The following is an 18,874-nucleotide window of genomic DNA, read 5'->3' as shown; positions in this document are numbered from 1 at the left end:
CGCTCCCCTTGTCGGGCGCCCATTCGAGGAACAGCCTGTCCGTCGGCCAGCCCCGCCCCCCAGGAGCTTGCTGGGGCTTGTAGTCTGGGAGACCGCGCGCTTGGGCCCGGAGATCGCGAGCGAGCTCTCAGCAGAGAACCGCAGCCTTAGCAACGCTTATTCCAGCTTTCCGTCCCCTTCGTACCTATGAAGGAACAGGTCAATAGCGCCGGCTCAGGGGCACTCCGCGCGTCGGGAGCTAAGCCAGAGCTCACGTGTCTGACTCCAGTCTCCACGTCTTAACCGCCTCCCGAAACCGTGCCCTGCCCGAGTGGTACTGAGCAATGCCTTAGCACCTCACATAGGGCCTCTCTGAACCTCAGCTTTCCCATACTGAGAAATGGCCAACGGAAGAATACACCTAACGTTCTGGGGCAAGCATGGAATCTGGACTCTTCAAAGAGTGGCGCTTCAGGCCCTGTATTTCTTACTGTGACACATTGCAAACTAGATTCCAGTTTACCTGATGAGCAAATTGCTCGTGGGAAGGAGTTTTTGCCTGCTCTGCTGGGATGTCGACAGCAGAGGTAGATATGGGGATTGCATTCTGCAGCTCTTGTCCCTGCAGACTGAAGGTACCCAGGAGCCTGAGCCCAAGTTCAAGTCTAAGTGGACATTCTGAGAAGAGGGGAGGAACGCCATATTCAGCAGATGGTGTTCTGCCTTCCTGGCTGGTCAGAACCTGCGCTGCCCGAGGTGGTTAACAATGGTAGATTACTTGCTCCTGCAGGTGATCATACTCTACAGGTTAGGAGCACAAAGGAGGGGGGTTTGAATTTGAAATTCTACTTAACCATGAGACCCTACACAGATGAACTAATAAAAAACAGTAACAAAACTAACATCTTCAAGCACTTGCTGTCTTGCTGCAGCTAAGCACTTCACTGTGCAGAGCTCACTGAATTCTCTTAATGACCCTATGACCATCTAAGGGTCAACACCCCAAATTTGAACCCAATTCTGTACAAGAACACACCCTCTTAACCTTGTTTAATTTTCTTCCACATTTCTTTAAAAGAAGATCATATTTGCTATGAGGGTTAGCCAAGATTATGAATGATTTGTACTTAGTTAATGGTAACTGGTTTTTGTTTAGTTTTGTTTGTTTGTTTGCTCAGAGCTGGGTAGTGGCCCAGTAGTAAAACATGATGGATATGTGAGACAGACCCATATGGCAAAGTTGCCCAGATTCAAAGCCATGCCTGAGTGAGAGGACACACATGTGCCCAAACTGATGAGGTCAAGTGGTTTGTAGCATCAAGGCTCTGATGGTGGTGCTATATCTCTGTCTTGCTTTCCCTCAGTCTCTCTTATTTATTGAAAAAAATAAATAAAACTTTTCAAAAAATGTCTAGGGCCAGCTAGTGGCATGGTGGTTACAGTGGCTGGATCCCACATGGTTCATTGTGATTTAAGTTCCAGACCTTACATCTTATAAAACACAATAATTGTGACGTAAGTTCCAGACCTTACATCTTATAAAACACACTGGGTGTGTGTCCATGCTTAAGGTCCCAGGAGGAGAATGGAGAAAATGGAGAAATCATTCCTCTGGGAGGATGCTTTCTCACTTTCCTTCTCTCTCTCTTTCTGTCTCTCTGATGAGTGCATGTGCCCTATAGCCACATTTTTAAAATAAATAAATAAAAAGCAATTTTAAAAAATGTTTGGCTCAGCTGCAGCAGCACAAAGATTGTGCCATGGCTTGAGAGGCTGGAGGCTGCATGGGAGGCCCAGGTTTGGTTCCTGGGTTTGATCCTTCAGTTTCACATGCCTGTTATCCTTGCTAATTGGAATACTGGGACAGGAGAACTGCCACCCAGTGAGACCCTATCAAAAACACCTATCTCTGTTTCTCTTTCTTTCTCTTACTTCTCTTCCTCTTTTCCTCATAAAGGTGGAAAAAATATGTTTTTCAATTCACTTTTACAACTTCTGGGCTGCTGGCTGCATCCCCCACCTGTAGCACCTTTTGTATTATGAGCAATAGGAGGTTGGATTGGCAGATTCCATGACATCATTTGAACAGACATTGGGAATCTGACTCCCAAGCTGGCTTCTTGACTCGGGCTGAGATTTCAACAATTCCTCTGCAGTCCAGAGCCATGTGGGGTTTGAACAAAACAGGTTGAGTAAGAACTAGATTGAGAAGGGAGTCTAGCTGGGGACTGAGGTCTCAGAGCAGATTTTGCTTGAAATAGGCACCTGGTGAGTGCAGACAAAACCTCACATGAGGTGTGGAGAGAGGCTTACCTCTGCCCTCTTTCCGGGCTCCTGATAATTCTGGTATGTTCACTGCACAAAGACTTGCAAATTTGATGATTTCTCACAAAGCACATACTATGTTGTGCTTTAATTATCTATTTACCTGCCAGCTTCCCTGATAGGTTGTGAACTTTTATGCCTGTTTGCAGTCACATCTGTTACCACCATGTCAGAATGTAAGAGTTACAGAGTAAGTGAGCCATACTCAGAAATGTGACCTTAAGTAAAACACATTCTCTGAGTTGGAGTTATTCTAGCTAAAAATGACTCAGAGAGTTGGTCACCTTTTGAACACCAGGATTATATCAGACACTTTGTAGATATTGTCACATGTCATGCTTAATTCCCTCAATACGTTTTAAAGCAGATATTAGTATTTACATGTTACAAAAGAGGCAACCACAGCTTGGAAGATGAAATAGCTTATTTATCATCACCAACTGTGAAGTAATAGAGTTGGAGTACAAATCCAGGCCAGGCAGGCTCATCACACACTCCAAACTACCAGTCAATGTCTACTCACATATTACAATGCCAGGTATCTTTCTATTTCAGTAAGTTTTGTTTGTGAGATTTAAAAAGAGAAGGAGAGATGGCAATGCTGAGGGAGCCAAGGAATCCATTGCAAATCATGACTGTCATTATGACCACACAGTATAATCCTGTCAAAAGAAAGATGCTCAAATGAGCTGTTCTGAGTTGCATGGCCAGAGAAGAGCAGGAATTGCCCTCATTCTGGGTTTTGACCACATTGGAGATTTAGTGCAACTTTCTGCTAGAATGGCAGGGGACCCTTCTGGGCAGAGGTCTGAGTTGTTTCTACCAGACTCTATGTTGCAAATGAGGGATTTGAAAGAGCTGCCCTCAAGTGGTTTCTGACTTATACTTACTTCTCAGATCAAGTTGAAGGCATAATACCATTTTCTGAAAACCACAGTTATCAGTCCAAAGTCTCAATTCAGCACTGCTCACATTTTTATACATATATACATCCACACATTTATTTTATATACATGCACACACATTTTCCCAATCACAGAAGACAGTTAATGGTACTCCTGAAAGCCTGGGAATATAGCTCAAGCATACATTAAGAAGAAGAAGAAGAAGAAAAAAAACTCTCTCTTTTCCCTTAAAAAAAAAAGTGTTTATTTGACTGTCTTTTTAAAAATGTTTAAATTACTTACCACTTAAATTAATTACCATACTTCCCACAAAATCTCAGAGTGAAATAAGCACTCTGGGGAAATGCACTCATTTTTATTGTGTAGCTTTGCATACCCTGGCACAATATTAGCATTCCTCTTACAGAGACATTTTAAAAATACTCTTTGTGGAGCACTTTAAATACTCTTTATTCAACAGTTCAATATAATGGTTTTTCATTGAATATTTAAACCACCTGTATCAGTTTTCTAGGGCTTCAGTAAGGAACTAAATGGCTTAAAACCAGAGAAATACATTCTCTCTTAGTTCCTTCCAGAGGCAATGTCTGAAATCAAGGTGTCAGCAAAGCCACGCTCTCTCACAGGCCTCTAGGGGAAGATTTTCACTTGCCTCTTCTGGTTTCTAGTGGCCTTAGGCATTTCTTGGCTTGTGGTACCGTAACTCCAATCTCTACCTTCACACAAACTTCTCCTCCATAGGTATGTCTGCGCCTTCTTGTATTGAATTAAAGACATTTCCCACTTTTTTTGCTCCCCCCACTTCTATATGATGTCATCTTAACTGACGGCATCTATAATGATCCTGTTTCCAAGTAGGGTCACATTCTGATGGATTAGGGGTTAGGCTTTCAAAGATCTCTGAGGGAATAATTCAAGTAATGCCACCATATGAACTAAATATTGTCTTTTTGATTTAAAAAGATCTCTGTTTTTTTTTTTTTTTTCATACTCCTTGTATTGTTTACTTGTTTAACTTACCAGAGGATATGTGTGCTCAGCAAAGAGGAAACAGAGAGGAAAAATGGAAAAAGACCTCCTGTATATTTTGCTTCTTTCTTTTCCCTATTGATTTTTTTCCTTTCAATATACAGTGTATTGGGAACCAGCAGTTAGCGTAATGGCTATGTTGCTGGACTCCCACATAGTCGACCACGGTTCGTGTCCCGGACCCGGTGACTTAAAACTCACGCCGGGCGCGTGTGCGTGCGTGCCCAAGATCCCAAGAGGAGAATGGAGGAGAAAGGGTTGTGGCGTGACCACCCCTCTGGCGGGTGATTTCTCGCTTTCTGTCTCTATGTCTCTCTCTGTCTGGCGAACGCACGTGCCCTATAGCAAAAAACTCTCAAAAAAAAAAGTAAAAAAAAAATACAGTGTATTTATGCTGGCAAAATTCATTTTGTCAGCTTTAATGTTATAAAGTGATTAAATGTAAAAACTATAATAATAGTAATAATAAATTGAAAAGGGAAAAGAAAAAAGACCTCCCTTCTCCTCTGTTTTTCCTTTCCTTCAGGATTTTGGGTATGCACACACATACATGTCTGGTGTGTTTTTCAAGCCACTGGGTCCAGGACTCCAGCCGCGTGGAATCTGGCCACCTTAACCACCAGGTCACAGGCTAGCCCCCTTCATCCTCTCTGAAACAGGGATACTGAAAGCTGATTTGTAGGATTGCTGGGAGCAAATATGCAATATTATATGTTAAAACACTTATCACTTGGCCTAACATAGTAAAGGTCATCATTTTGCTCTTGTTATTTTTATAGATAAGGTTGCTTATTAAGTATGTCACTGGTTTTGGAATGGGACTGAGCCCCAGCTCCACCCACCTGGAAGGGTATTTCAGGAAATAGATGAAAGATGATGTGAAGTGATGTGATGCTTGGTACCTTGTTGCAGCCACCCTGTACTTTACTTGCCTCTTTGACAAAATGGGGTAATGGTAGTTATATCTCATATAGAATTGTGAATGTTTGATGGCTTAATAGGTCTAAAGGGTTTAGAGTACTACCTGGCGAAGAATAACTACTCTGTGAATGTTAGCTATTGTTGTCATTATTGTTATTACTATTCTCGAAAAAAGTCTCTTTTTCTTCCCTCATTAGCAACTAAATTCTGAAGAGGGAGAGGAATCTTGATTACAGAATGTAAGGGAGGAAAAGTAAGGGTTCAATCTCTAATATATTCCAAACAAATTTGTCTGAGTCTAGAGGTTTACAATTAGAAATTTCATGAAATAATATGAAATTGTCTCTGTATTGCTTATCTGCCACTGTATAGCAAAGCATTACCACAACATTGTCACTTAGAACAGCACACATTTAGACCCAGCCATGGTAGTGCACACTGACTGGTTTTACCTTGTCAGGCTGAGGTCAAATAGTGTCCTGGGTTTGGTTCCCAGCCTATCCTAAAAGTTCAGTCTTGCGGTACATGCCTGCAGTCCTAGCTGTTCAGGAGGTTGAGACGGGGGATCACACATCATAGAGAGACCCTGTCTTTAAAAAAAGAAAAAAGAAGCAAACAAACAACAACAACAACAACAAAAGAACCCCACACATTTATTACATCAGTTTCTGTGCATCAAGAATACAAATACAGCTTAGTCTGCAGCTGCCTGGGTCCAGCCTTGGTGGGGTGGGTTGACTCATTGGAGGCAGTGCAGTAAAAGAAGAAGACTAAGGCCTCGTTGCCATTTTTGTGCACGTCTTCAGTCGGATACTCCCAGAGATTGCTCTCTGAAGAGTGACCCCTGCCAGGAATTATTGTGCCTTTTTATTGAAAATGTGATACATGCAAGTAAATGGGTGAGGGGCTACATGTTAATGGAGGAGTCTGACCCGGTAGGGCTCCAGGATTTGTTTTGAGCTTTTCACCTTTAAGTACCACTTAGGTTGGGTCAGTACGTTGGCAAGGCTGCTGCTGTGTGCTCCCCTGACCTAGGAATAAAACTTAGGTCAAATTAGTATGTCAGTAAGGCCGCTTGCTATTTGCTCTGGAAACTGTGGTAGCCTTGCTGGGAAGCGACTCCCCTCTGGCTCCCTAATATATTACTATAAAAAAATTACATAGCTCGAGTATGTGATAAGATTTGCCCAAAAGTCCCCCAACCACTCTCCTTGGCCCTAATTACCTACTGTCAATTATAATGCTTTATTTCTGTGGTCACAATAGAGGGTGTGCTAAAGTTCTATCTAGGCAAAAATAATTTTGACCTTTGGAGGGCCCTTTAAGATACATTTAACATAAGCTTAAAAATAATCTTTTCTTTACATAAAATAAGATTAGGCCAAAACTGGCCCAGGACACCCCTGCCCTCACCAAGTAAAATTAGTAAATATATTAGAATTCCTTAAATTAAGTTTTAAATCCCTATAAAACTATATAAATATCATTCTTTATTAAAATCTATAAGAACTAATATCTGTACTTAAGATTTTTCTTTTCTCAGCATTATATTCAGTAATTACAAGATGGCTGTCACTGCATCAGCTAATAATTATCTCTGCTTACTGCAGCTGCTTTCCCAAAACTGCATTCCATAAAGACCTGCCTACATCAAACAAACAATTGCTGAACTGTAATAGATCCACCCTTAATCCAACCCTGAATGGAATCTATGTTCCCTATTGTTAAAACTTTATGAACTGAAGCACAATAATTCCTGGCTGGGGTCACTCTTCAGAGAGCCATCTCTGGGGGTGTCCGACTGAAGACATGCACAAAAATGGCACCGAGGCCTTAGTATTAGCCAGGGCTGGCATCCCATCTAAAGGCTAGAATGGAGAAGTATCCATGTCTGTGATCATTTATGTAGTTGTTGGCTAGATCCAGTACCTTAAGGGTTGTTGGACTGAGGGCCTACATTCCTTGCTGACTCCCTCTGTCTCTTTTTAAAATAAAAAATTTTTCTGATAGAGAATATATGCACTAGAGAAAGAGAGGGAGTGAGAAAATATGAGAAAGCACCCCTCATGGGAGATGGTCACAGTCTTTTCCATTTCTCCACTCAGGATTTTGGGCATGCATGTGCACACACCCAACGTGTTTTTCAAAACTATGGGTCTGGGGCTTGAACTGTAGAGTCAGCTATACTGGATCCAGCCACTTTACCACCATGCCAATGTGATGGCCCTACCCTCAATGTCATGCCACATTAGCCTCTTGTTGACTCATTTTTGCTTTCTCAAAGATACAGGAGAGACTCTGCTAAAAAGATAGAAGTCACTGTCTTTTGTACCTAGTTACAGAAGTGGTGTCCCCTCAGTATTTCTGTATTCTGTTGGTTAGTAGCAAGTTACTCAAGTAGAGAAGGTTATAAGAAGTAGTGAATAGTGGGAGGTAAAAGGTTGTAAGAGGTGGTGAATAATGGGAGGGCCAGGCCAGCTGGTAGTGTGTTGGTTGGGGCAGCGGGATCCCACACACCTGACTTCATGATTCGAGTTCCAGACCTGATGGCTTTAGAAACATGCTAGGCACATGTGTGTGCATACTCAAAATCCTGCCGAGAATGGAGGAGAGGGGATTGCAGTGTGGCCATTCCTCTGGGTGTGATTTCTCATTTTCTATCTTTCTCTCTTGTTCTGTCTCTCTCTGGCAAGCACACATGCCCTGTAGCAAAAACTTAAAAAAAAAAAAAAAAAGAATCCTTGAAGGCCATTTTAGAAATCTTTTTCCCTCCCATCATCTTTGTTCCTTTTCCTTTCCTTCTTCCATCCCTCCCTCTCTTATACTCTGTTTATATATCTTTGTATCTCTCTGTCTAGTTAGCTCTTCTTTTCGCTGGAACACTGACTCTCATCTATACATGCCACACTTAATCCCTGTCTGTTTCTCAAGCTAGCCAACACGTGATACATAGTAGATGCTCAGATTACCACCTTAATATAATTAATTATATTGGTTACATTTATTTATTTATTTAAGTTTTAAGCCTTTGCTATAGGGCATATGTACTCTCCAGAGAAAGACAGAAAGGAAGAGAAAGAGAAAGAGTGAGAAATCCCCTCCCCTCAGGGGGTATGGCCACATGACAATCGTACCTCCTCGATTGCTCCTCTAGGGATTTTGGGCAGGCAGGCATACACATGCCCAGCATGTTTTTCAAGCCATTGGATCTGGACCCAAACTGTACAATTAGCCACATGGGATCCTTAACCACTAGGCTATGGAGCTGGCCCAACCAGACCCAAGTTTTTTGTTTGTTTATTTGTTTTATTTTTTAAGATTTTTGCCATAGGGCATGTGCACTCCCCTGAGAGATACAGAGGGAGGGACAGCGAGAGAGGAAGTGAGAAATCACCCTTCAGGGGTGATGGCCATACCATATTCCCTTCTCCTCCATTCTCCTCCTGGAATTTTGGGCATGCGTGCACCCAAGCATGGTATGATCTTGTCTGGGACTCAAACTCCCATTAGCCATATGGGTGTCCAACATTGTAACCACTATGTCACCTGTTGGTCCCCCCAGGCCCAATTTTTAATGGTTTGAGCACATATTAAAAGTTTGTAGTCATCAAACACTGGCTGAGTAGGTGCTTAACATATGTTATCAGCCTTGAAGGTTCACCAAGAGAACATTCCCTCTATAATGTTGATGACCTCAACTCAACTCACTGCAAACTGTGGGTTGCTGGAAAATAGGCTATATTTCTGTTACGTCCCAGATCGCTTGTTCCTCTTGGCTCCAGAGTTTCAGCCAGTTTTTCCTTTTACTGTGGCTACAATTAAGCACTCTGTCAGTAGGCATTTCTATAATGGGCTAGCCACAGAGACTGTCTTTTTTACCCAAACCCTTCAACTCTACCCCATATATTCTGTTCATGTCACTACTTATTCACCAATCTATTTTATTTTAAAGCAATAGGAATTTATTGGTTATCTTAAAATTTAAAATATAATGCACATGAAATAATTTATAGGCAGGACTTCATTAAAATTAAAAATTTCCCTGTGAAAGAATATGTCATCATGCTAAAAAGATAAGCCAAAGAATGGGAAAAAAAATATTTGTAAAAGGCACAGCTAGCAGGAAACTCTTATCCAAAACAAACAAAGATATTTTAAAATTCAACAAGTGGAAAGCAAATAGTCTGATTAAAAAATGGGACCAAGACCTTAAAATACACCTCACCAGAGAAGATATATAGATGGCAAATAAGCCTATGAGAAGATGTTCTGCATCATACCTCCACAGAGAAATGCACCTTAAGACAACTGGATACACTATTGTCATGGCCAACATCTAGAACACTGACAACACCAAACACTAACAAGGATGTGGAGCAACAGCAACCCTCATTTATTGCCTGTGGGAATTCAAAATGACACACCCATTCTGGAAGACAGTTTGGTTGTTTCTTGCAAAACGTAACATACTTTTCTCATGCAGTCTAGCAATCTTTCTACTTGGTCTTTCCCCAAAGGACCTGAAAACATATGTCCACATACACATGGACATTTATAACAGTTTTATTCACAGTTGGCAAAGCTTGGAAGCAACCAACATGACCTTCAGTAACAAATGGACAAGTAAACTCTGATACATCCAGACCACATTTAGAGCTAAAGAAAATAAGTTACAAAGCCATGAAAATACATGGAGCAACCATGAATGTGTTTAGTAAGTGAAAGAAGCCAATGTGAAAAGGGTTCATACTATATGAGTCCGACTATATAGTGTTCTGTAAAAGGTAAAGCTATGGAGACCTTCAGAAGATCTGCAGTTGCCAGGAGTTGGGGCCACAGGGGAGGAATGAACAGGTAGACCATAGAAGAGTTTTAGATAGTGAGAATACTCTGTATGTTACTATAATAGTGGATGGTGTCATTACACATTTGCAGGTCCATAGAATGTACTACACCAGAAATGAGCCCTGATGATGTTTATGATGTGTTCATACAAGTTCATCAGTTGTAACAAATGTGTCAACTCTGGTGGGAATGTTGATAATAGTGGAAGCTATACATGTGTGGGAGACAGGTAACCTATGAGAAATCTCTGTATCTTCCTCTCGGTTTTGCTGTAAACCTAAACAAACAAACCAAAAAAAAAAATTAAGTCTTTAAAAATAAGTGAACATGCATTTACAAGGAAAAAATTAAAACAGAACATATAAGAAAAATCCTCTTTTGTTTTATTCCATAATAATAATTGATGGCATTTTGTGTAATCCTTGTGTCAGCCATCTTATCTCAAAGTTTTATAAAGGAAGATTTGAAGTAAACACACAAGAACAGAAAATAGTATATTTGCATGCCTATCACACAGTAGTTAATTGCCAATATTTTGCCAAGTTTGCTTTAACTATTGCTTACATCAATTTGTTTTTGTTGTTGTAATCTTTTAAAGCAAAAAACAATATTGTGTCATTTGTCCTATAAACACCTCAGTATATTTCTGAGTCTTCCTTTTTATATAATTGCATCATTAGCACATGTAGTAGTTCATATTTAAATTTCCTAAATTGCTTTAAAAATATCTTTTATAGTTGGATACTTAAATAGGATAAAATGTCTGTCTATTATACTAGGTTTTTAAAAAAAACCATAAGCATTACACTCTTTAATTTTGTCCAGGTTATTATTTATCGAGGACCTTGACTCACTTGTCCTTTATAATTTTCTGTGTTGCAGATTTAACTAATTGATTCCTCATGGTGTTAACATGTTTCTCTTACTAGGCATTGTAACATTATTTTGTCTCACAGACTCTTTTTACAGAAAGATAAATACTATAGATCCTCTTCTCAGAATAATGATTTTTAAAAACAAAATACATGGGAACAACAAAAGAAAGAAATTATATCAAGCTATAATTAGAAAAAAATTTTAAAACATGTCAGGTAATAACAGGTGTACTCTTATTAATGGCAAGATCTAGTGAGGAGTCTAATAACTATCATAATTCTAAGTAGAGTGTAAATAGTTTGAGATATTTGTAACAATTGTAATGTGATAGAACTATATGTGAATTCTGTTGGATTGTCAGAAAAGTCATGACTCATTTTTACATAGAAAAATATACATTATGGGGACCAGCAGGTGGCGTGGTGGTTAAGGTGCTGGACACTCCCACATGGCTGACCAGGGTTCAAGTCCTGAATCTGGTGGCTTGCTTTTTCACTTCCTCTCTCTCTCACTCTCACCCTCTGTCTCTCTCTGGTCAAATTAAGAAATAAATGAATGAATAGATAAAATAATTATTTAAAAAAAATACATTATGACTTTTCTTTTTTTTTTTCTTTTTTTGAGAGGTTTTCGCTATAGGGCGCGTGTGCTTGCCAGACAGACAGAGAGAGAGATATAGAGACAGAAAGCGAGAAATCACCCCCCAGGGGGGATGGTCACGCCGCAATCCCTTCTCCTCCATTCTCTTCTCGGGATCTTGGGCACGCACGCACACGCGCCCAGCATTGAGTTCTAAGCCACCGGGTCTAGGACGCGAACCGCGGTCGGCTACGTGGGAATCCAGCGACATAGCCATTACGCCAACTGCTGGTTCCCCATTACGACTTTTCTGATACCCCAATTTTACATCAAGGTCATAGGAAAAGGCAATACTACCACACTTTGTTGTCCACATTTTATTAGACATTGCAAAATGATATTTTAAAAATTATATCATTTTCTTCTGTCTTTATTAACTGCAATATTTCCTTAAAGAGAAATGTGCTTATGCTGAAATCCAATTCAGATCACTGAAGTATGACAAATACTTTCTTATTTCATCAGTGTTCAGAATGATATGCTGATCTTCAGTGGTGACCAAAAAGCTTTGTTCATTTGTTTGTTTATGTTTTTTTGGTTGTTGTTTGGTTTTGGTTTTGGTTTTCATTTTGCTTTTAGTTGGAGGAACATTATGAATTTATAGAAATTTTATAAATTTTAATTGACTGTTGTGATCATTCTTTTTAATATTTTAATTGTTTAATATTAGGCCAGAGTGAACCTTTATTTGCTTAATATGTCCTTTTGAAATAAGTCTTTTGTCTCACTTTTTTTTTTTTTTTCGATACCATAAAACATCCTAGACTTAGCTTGGACCATACCTGATCCATACTTGGAATAGGATTTTTTTTTCCAAGAATGTTTTGTTTATTTAAATGAAAAATGGTATTTCGAAACCAGAGTCTTGGCATTAGGGGTATTTACTAATAGAATTTGTCATTACTTCTAGGCCTATTTACTGGGCAAACTATGAAGTATTTTTTTTTTAAAGAAAAAAAACATATGGGACCAGCAGATGGCGTAATGGTTACATCACTGGAGTCCCATGTAGTCAACTGTGGTTTGAGTCCCAGACCCAGCAGCTTAAATTCATGCTGGGCACATGTGCATACATGCTAAAAATCATGAGAGGAAAATGAAGAAGAAGGGATTGCGGCATGGCCATCCTCCCAGGGGATGATTTCTCACTTTCTGTCTTTCTGTCTCTCTCTGTATCTCTGGTGAGTGCATGTGCCCTATAGCAAAAATCTCTCAAGGGGAAAAAAAATTTAAGTTTACATGATTGTTGACTGAAATTTCACTGTACAGAATTTTTTAAACTTTATATTATACTTGGATTGACTTCCTCTTATGGTGAAAATCTTAGTTTCTAATGGCAGTAATGCAATGGCTTGTTGCTACTGCACAAAATATACACAATAATAGCTTCAAAATAATAAAACCAATATTACTACCAACAATAAATCTAGTTTAAAATTTATTTGATGATTGTTTTGTGTTTGGAATATTTCTTGTTAAGCATATAAAATCAAAATACTACTTTTTTTTTATTGTTAGAAAGCATATGCACTCACCAAAGAGAGACAGAGAGACAGAAAGAGAGAGAGGGAACCAGCAGTTAGCATAATGGCTATGTCGCTGTACTCCCACGTAATCGACCACGGTTCGCGTCCTGGACCCGGTGGCTTAAAACTCACGCCGGGCAGGGTGCGGGCGTGCCCAAGATCCCAAGAGGAGAATGGAGGAGAAGGGATTGCGGCGTGGCCATCCCCTTTGGGGGGGTGATTTCTCGCTTTCTGTCTCTATGTCTCTCTCTGTCTGTCTGGTGCGCGCACGTGCCCTATAGCGAAAACCTCTACAAAAAAAAAAAAAATGAAAAGAAAGTGAGAGAGAGAAATAGAGAGAGAAATTACCTGTCCTTCTCCCACCAGGCATGGCCATGCTGCAATTCCCTTTCCTTTTTTCCGTTCTGTTGAGATTTTTGGAATGCTCATAATACACACACCTTGTACTTTTTTTTTTAAGAGAGATTTTTGCTATAGGATATGTGCACTTGCTGGAGAGACAGAGAGAGAGATAGGAAGAGAGAAATCACCCCACAAGGAGATGGTCATGCCACGGTCCCTTCTCCTCCATTCTCCTCTCAGCATTTTGGGCATGCATGATCATGTGTCTGGTGTGAGTTTCAAGCCCCTGGGTCTGGGATTTGAACCACAATTGGCCATGTGAGAGTCCAGCATCATAATCATTATGCCATCTGCTGTTCCATCTTGCATGTTTTTTAAACTGATGAGGCTGGGATGCAAACCATAGCCAAACATGTGAGTCCCAGATCCCTTAACCAAAAAAGTACATTCTAAAGTCACTCAAACTAATTATTTTGTCTATATGATTATTTTGTAAATGATTATTCTGTTGGGTTGTTGGAAAATTTATGACACATTTTTTCCATAGAAAGACATAGAAAAATATATCATGAGTTTTCTTACTATGTAATAAATGATTTATTATTATAAATTATTTAGTCTCTAAATGATTATTCTCTCTATAATAACAATTTGATATACAGGTAGATATATGTTTTCAGTTTGTATATAATTTATAGAAATTTTTGTCTTTCCCTTTTGACTTTTCTGTATTTTTTTCTTTAAATATTTATTGTAGTTTATGATTTACATATAATCATTACATATCTTTGTAGGCTATAGAATGGTCTTTAAATGCATGTATATGGTGTGTAATAAACAAATTAAGGATGTAAACATATTCACCACCTTTAATATTTAACTTTAAGTTGTGAACATTTGAAACTCCAACAGTTATTTTACAAGTATGTACTGAATTATTCTTGACATTTTTTACTGTTGGGTACAGTTCTAAAGAAAAGTATGTTGATTAAAAATCGGGTAGCAAACAATTTAATAAATTAACAAAGATAATTTTAACATATCAAGAAAGAAGAATTTGTGATTTCCATGTAGAGGACTGTGGGAGATTAGAGTTTATAATCTGAAAACTTTGTGGGTATCAGTTGTTGGTTCAGTTAGAGATAGATAAAATTCTACATAATAATAGTTCATTAGGAAGAGAGAGAAAAAGAACACTTTTACTTATACACAGAGTTCTTGGAAAATCATAGTACTGTACTGTTCATAGAGAAATAGGTTCTTGAAAGAGCCAAGTTAAAAAAAAATTTGGAAAAGATCTTTAAAAGTGAAGACATGATAAATACGGTGATATGATTTACAGCCTTTACAAAATTCTTGATTTTAGATTTTTTTCTTTTTCTTTTTCTTTCTTTTTTTCTTTTTTCTTTTCTTTCATTTTATTTTATTATTATTATTTTTTTTATTTTGAGAGGTTTTTGCTATAGGGCGTGTGCACTCATCAGAAGGACAGAAAGGGAGAGAGAGACAGAAAGTGAGAAATCTCCCCCAGGGGATTGTCCACACTGCAATCCCTTATCCTTCATTCTCCTCTTGGGATCTTAGGCATGCATGCACACATGCCCAGTGTGAGTTTAAGCCACTGGATCTGGGACTCGAACTGCGGTCGACTACATGGGAGTCCAGTGACATAGCCATTATGCCAACTGCTGGTCTCGATTTTAGATTTTTTTAAAAAATAATTTAGTCCAAAGAATTGTAACAGTTGTAACATTTTGGACTTTTCTTTATTATCTAGTTCTATAGAATGAGTAATGATTATAATAAATATTGTCCACAAACAGATGAATGGATTGAAAAATTATGGCACATATATTCCATGAATACTATTCAGCCATTAAAAAAGAAGAAAAAAAAAAGACTCTGGATTTTGATAGAAAGTGGATGAATATAGAAGATTTGTTGCTGAGTGAAGCAAGTCAGGCTATGAAAGGGAGAAATTGTATGTCTCCACTTAACATATACCAACTGTCCGCACTCTATGGTAGAGACTGAAATACTGGAGAACATAAAAGCTTTACAAATTGTAATGGACACTAGAGACAAAATGGAAAGAGAATGTGGGAGGGGAAGAACGTAGAAAAGGAAATTTGGGAGAAAAATGGAGAGGTAAGACATTTGTGGGACACAGATAAGGTTTTTTTATCTGTTGATGAGGATGTGTATAATAGTCTCACCTGGGCTGGACTGCGGTGTATATCCTGCTGGGTAAAGTCTCTTCAGAATCTAAATGATGTATAGTGATTTAATGTATGAATAATAATTTTAAAAATTAATAAAAAAATGACAAGGCCCCCACCCCAAAATTCAGTATATAAATTGAAACCTGGGGAGACAACTGTCTATCAAGTGATTGGTGGATTTGTATTTAAACCCGCTTGTGTGTAAAATAGTTGAATCTACATTTAGCCATGACATCCAATGTTATTATCAACATGTGTGGACTTGCCATTTTTTTTCTAATTTGTGTGTGTGTGTGTGTGTGTGTGTGTGTGTGTATGTGTGTGTGTTCTCTTCTATTTGCCTCTTTTTTTTTTTTTTTTTTTTTTTTTGTAGAGGTTTTCGCTATAGGGCATGTGCACTCGCCAGACAGACAGAGAGAGACAGAGAGACAGAAAGCGAGAAATCACCCCCCCAGGGGTGATGGTCATGCCGCAACCCCTTCTCCTCCATTCTCCTCTTGGGATCCTGGGCATGCACACACACGCGCCCAGTGTGAGTTTTAAGCCACCAGGTCTGGGACGCGATATAGCCATTATGCTAACTGCTGGTTCCCTATTTGCCTCTTTTTAGCTTTCCTAGTATAGTAGTCCCTTAAATATTTCATGAAGAGCTGGTTTTGTTTTGGTGAATACTTTCACCATTTGTTTATCTGGGAATGATTTTTATTTTCCTTCCATTTGAAGGATAATTTTGCTGGGTATAGTATTCTTGACTGAAATTGATTTTCTTTCAATGTTTTATTATTTATTTATTAGAAAGATTTTTGCTATAGGGTTTGTGTGCTCACCAGAGAGATAGAGACAGAGACAAAAGTCAAGAAATCACTCCCCATGGGGGATAGCTGCACTGCAGTTTCTTCTCCATTTTCCTTCGGGACTTTGGGCACACACAACAATGCTATTAGCATAAGTTTTAAGTTGCCAGGTCTAGGACTTGAACAAGAGTCAACTACGTGGGATACAGAAATGTAACCATTACGCCATCTGCTTGCCCCATCTTTTAGAGTATTAAAAATGTCTTCCCATTCTTTTTTTGCCTGCATTGTTTCAGCTGAGAGATCCCGTGTTAGTCTAATGGAGTAAACTTTGTAAGTAACTTGGCATTTCTCTCTTGCCATTTTTAGAGTTTTTTCTTTGTCTTTGATTTTTTTTCCCGATTTGGCTACGATGTGCCTTGGAGAGGACCTTCTTATGTTATCTCTATTTGATGTCCTTTGTATCTCCTGTATTTCAGTGTCTACATACCTCTCTAAATTTGGAGAGTCTTTAGTGAATATATTATGAAAGATGTTTTCTTTTTCTTTACCTGTCTCTTTACTTTCTGGAATACCTATTATGCAAATAATTGGCTGTTTAATGTTGTCCAGGATTTCTGTATATTGTCGTCATTTTTTTTGGAGAGGTTTTTGCTATAGGGCGTGTGCGCTCACCAGACAGACAGAGAGACAGAAAGTGAGAAATCACCCCCCGGGGGGGTTGGCCACGCCACAATCCCTTCTCCTCCGTTCTCCTCTAGGGATCTCGGACACGCACGCACACACGCCTGGTGTGAGTTTTAAGCCACCGGGTCCAGGACGCGAACCGTGGTCAACTACATGGGAGTCCAGCGATATAGCCATTACGCTAACTGCTGGTCCCTATTGTCCTCAGTTTTGATGGTAATTCTTCTATTCTTTTCAGTTGCTTGGACTAAATCAGAGGTTTTGTCTTCAATGTCAGAGATTCTTTCTTCTGCATAGTCTAATCTGGTATTGACACTTTCAAAGGAGTTTTTAACTCCTGCAGCATGTTCTTCAAATCAAGAAGTTCTGTTTGATTCTTTTTCACTGTGTCTTATCTGTCAGAGTTCCTCCATCGTGTCACGGAAGGATTTTCTCATCTCCTGCAATCAGTCTCTTGCTTTCTTTTGCATATTGTGAAGTATTGTTTCAATGAATATTCTGAATTATTTTTCTCACATTTCTGTGATCTCCTGCATTTTATCTATAGTTGATGAGGAATGATGATCCTTTGAGGGGGAGATATTCCTGATTTTCTCCTATTTCTTCAGAATCTACTTTGATTTTTAGTCATTTGATAGTATGCTTACTTCTTCCTACTTCTTTAGAGTATATTTTTGTAGCTGTGTGCTCCTGCACTTCTCTATGATATTTATCTGTGCCAATTTCCCTTCTCTGCTGTGGATAGGAGTATAGAATTCACAGTAGGAACTTAGGGTTTAGGTATCCATATGGGGAGTTTCTCTTCTTTTACTATCAAGAGAGTTATAGAGAAAGAATTCCTCCAGTCTCCTATTTTCAGGTGTTTGGTTCTTACATACCTGAACCTAACTGCTCCAAATGTGGATAGAGGCTGCACTGACAAATAGAAGACAGGTGATAGACCAATTCTCACACTGGGCTTGCTGCACCCTGCAGGCTGGAGGGCCCTTCCTTCCCCACTGTAGGTTGGGCAGGGGACCTTGCTGATGAGCTCAAGCCCAGCAGGTTGGCTTGGACCTGCCTGTTGGTCCTGGATGGGTGAAGGGCAGAATGGCATCAGCACCCATGCAGCAGCAGCTTCTACCTTTTATTTTTAGGATTGCAGGGTCTTCCTGTTGCTTCTTCTTTCTCTGGGATTGCAGGAACTGGCTATTGGTTTTTGTAGGCTGGAAGGCCCCTCCTCCCCAACAGTAGGCTGGGTGAGGGTATTTACTGATGAGCCCAAACTGAGTAACTTAACTTGAGTCTGCTTGTTCGTCCATCTATCTCTGGGATTGTAGAGTTTCCCTGTTATTCCTTCTTTTTCTGCTCTTTTTTGATTTTTTAAAAAAATATATATAAACCTTTTTGTGTGATTGCAAAACTAAACTTATAAAAGATAATGAACTAAAAAAAAATTCTGACTTCTATCCTTGTTCCCTTGACCCTTTTCTTGTACCCCTGTAGGTAGCTATTTTATTAGTTTTGGTTAATCCTTTTGTGCTTCTCAAAATAAAATTGTATGCATAAATACTAGGAGACTTCAGGAAATATGTGTGTCATGAAAAAACTTTGCAGGGAGTCCAAATATATTTTTCCCTGAAATACATTCGTACTTCAATTCCATTTTTCTATGAACTTTTTACAAATGAGATAATTCTTCTTTTTAGATTTTTTAGAGAAGTCTTTGCTATAGGGTACGTGCACTTGCCAGAGAGAAAGAGAAAGAGAGACAGAAAGTGAGAAATCATCTCCCCCCAGGGGGG

The 18,874-nt window shown here is 39.2% G+C and overlaps 1 protein-coding gene across 2 annotated transcripts in view; it reads left to right on the top strand.

The window, feature by feature from the left end:
• ASTN2 (astrotactin 2) overlaps positions 1-18,874 on the top strand; it is a 442,922-nt gene that overhangs the window by 176,304 nt on the left and 247,744 nt on the right. Inside the window, exon 1 of one of the 2 annotated variants that reach the window (XM_006142795.3) lies at positions 114-614. The exons of the other annotated variant lie outside the window; for it this stretch is intronic. Within the exon in view, the coding sequence (XP_006142857.1) occupies positions 506-614 (109 nt within the window). The 5' untranslated portion in view covers positions 114-505. Of the gene's footprint in view, positions 1-113; positions 615-18,874 lie in introns of those variants that run through there. 2 annotated transcript variants of the gene reach the window in all.

Source organism: Tupaia chinensis, unplaced genomic scaffold (assembly GCF_000334495.1).
Source record: "Tupaia chinensis unplaced genomic scaffold, TupChi_1.0 Scaffold000081_1, whole genome shotgun sequence".
NCBI lineage: Eukaryota > Metazoa > Chordata > Mammalia > Scandentia > Tupaiidae > Tupaia > Tupaia belangeri.
The sequence above is the reverse complement of the archived record's forward strand: the minus strand, read 5'-3'. Positions and strand labels throughout refer to the sequence as shown.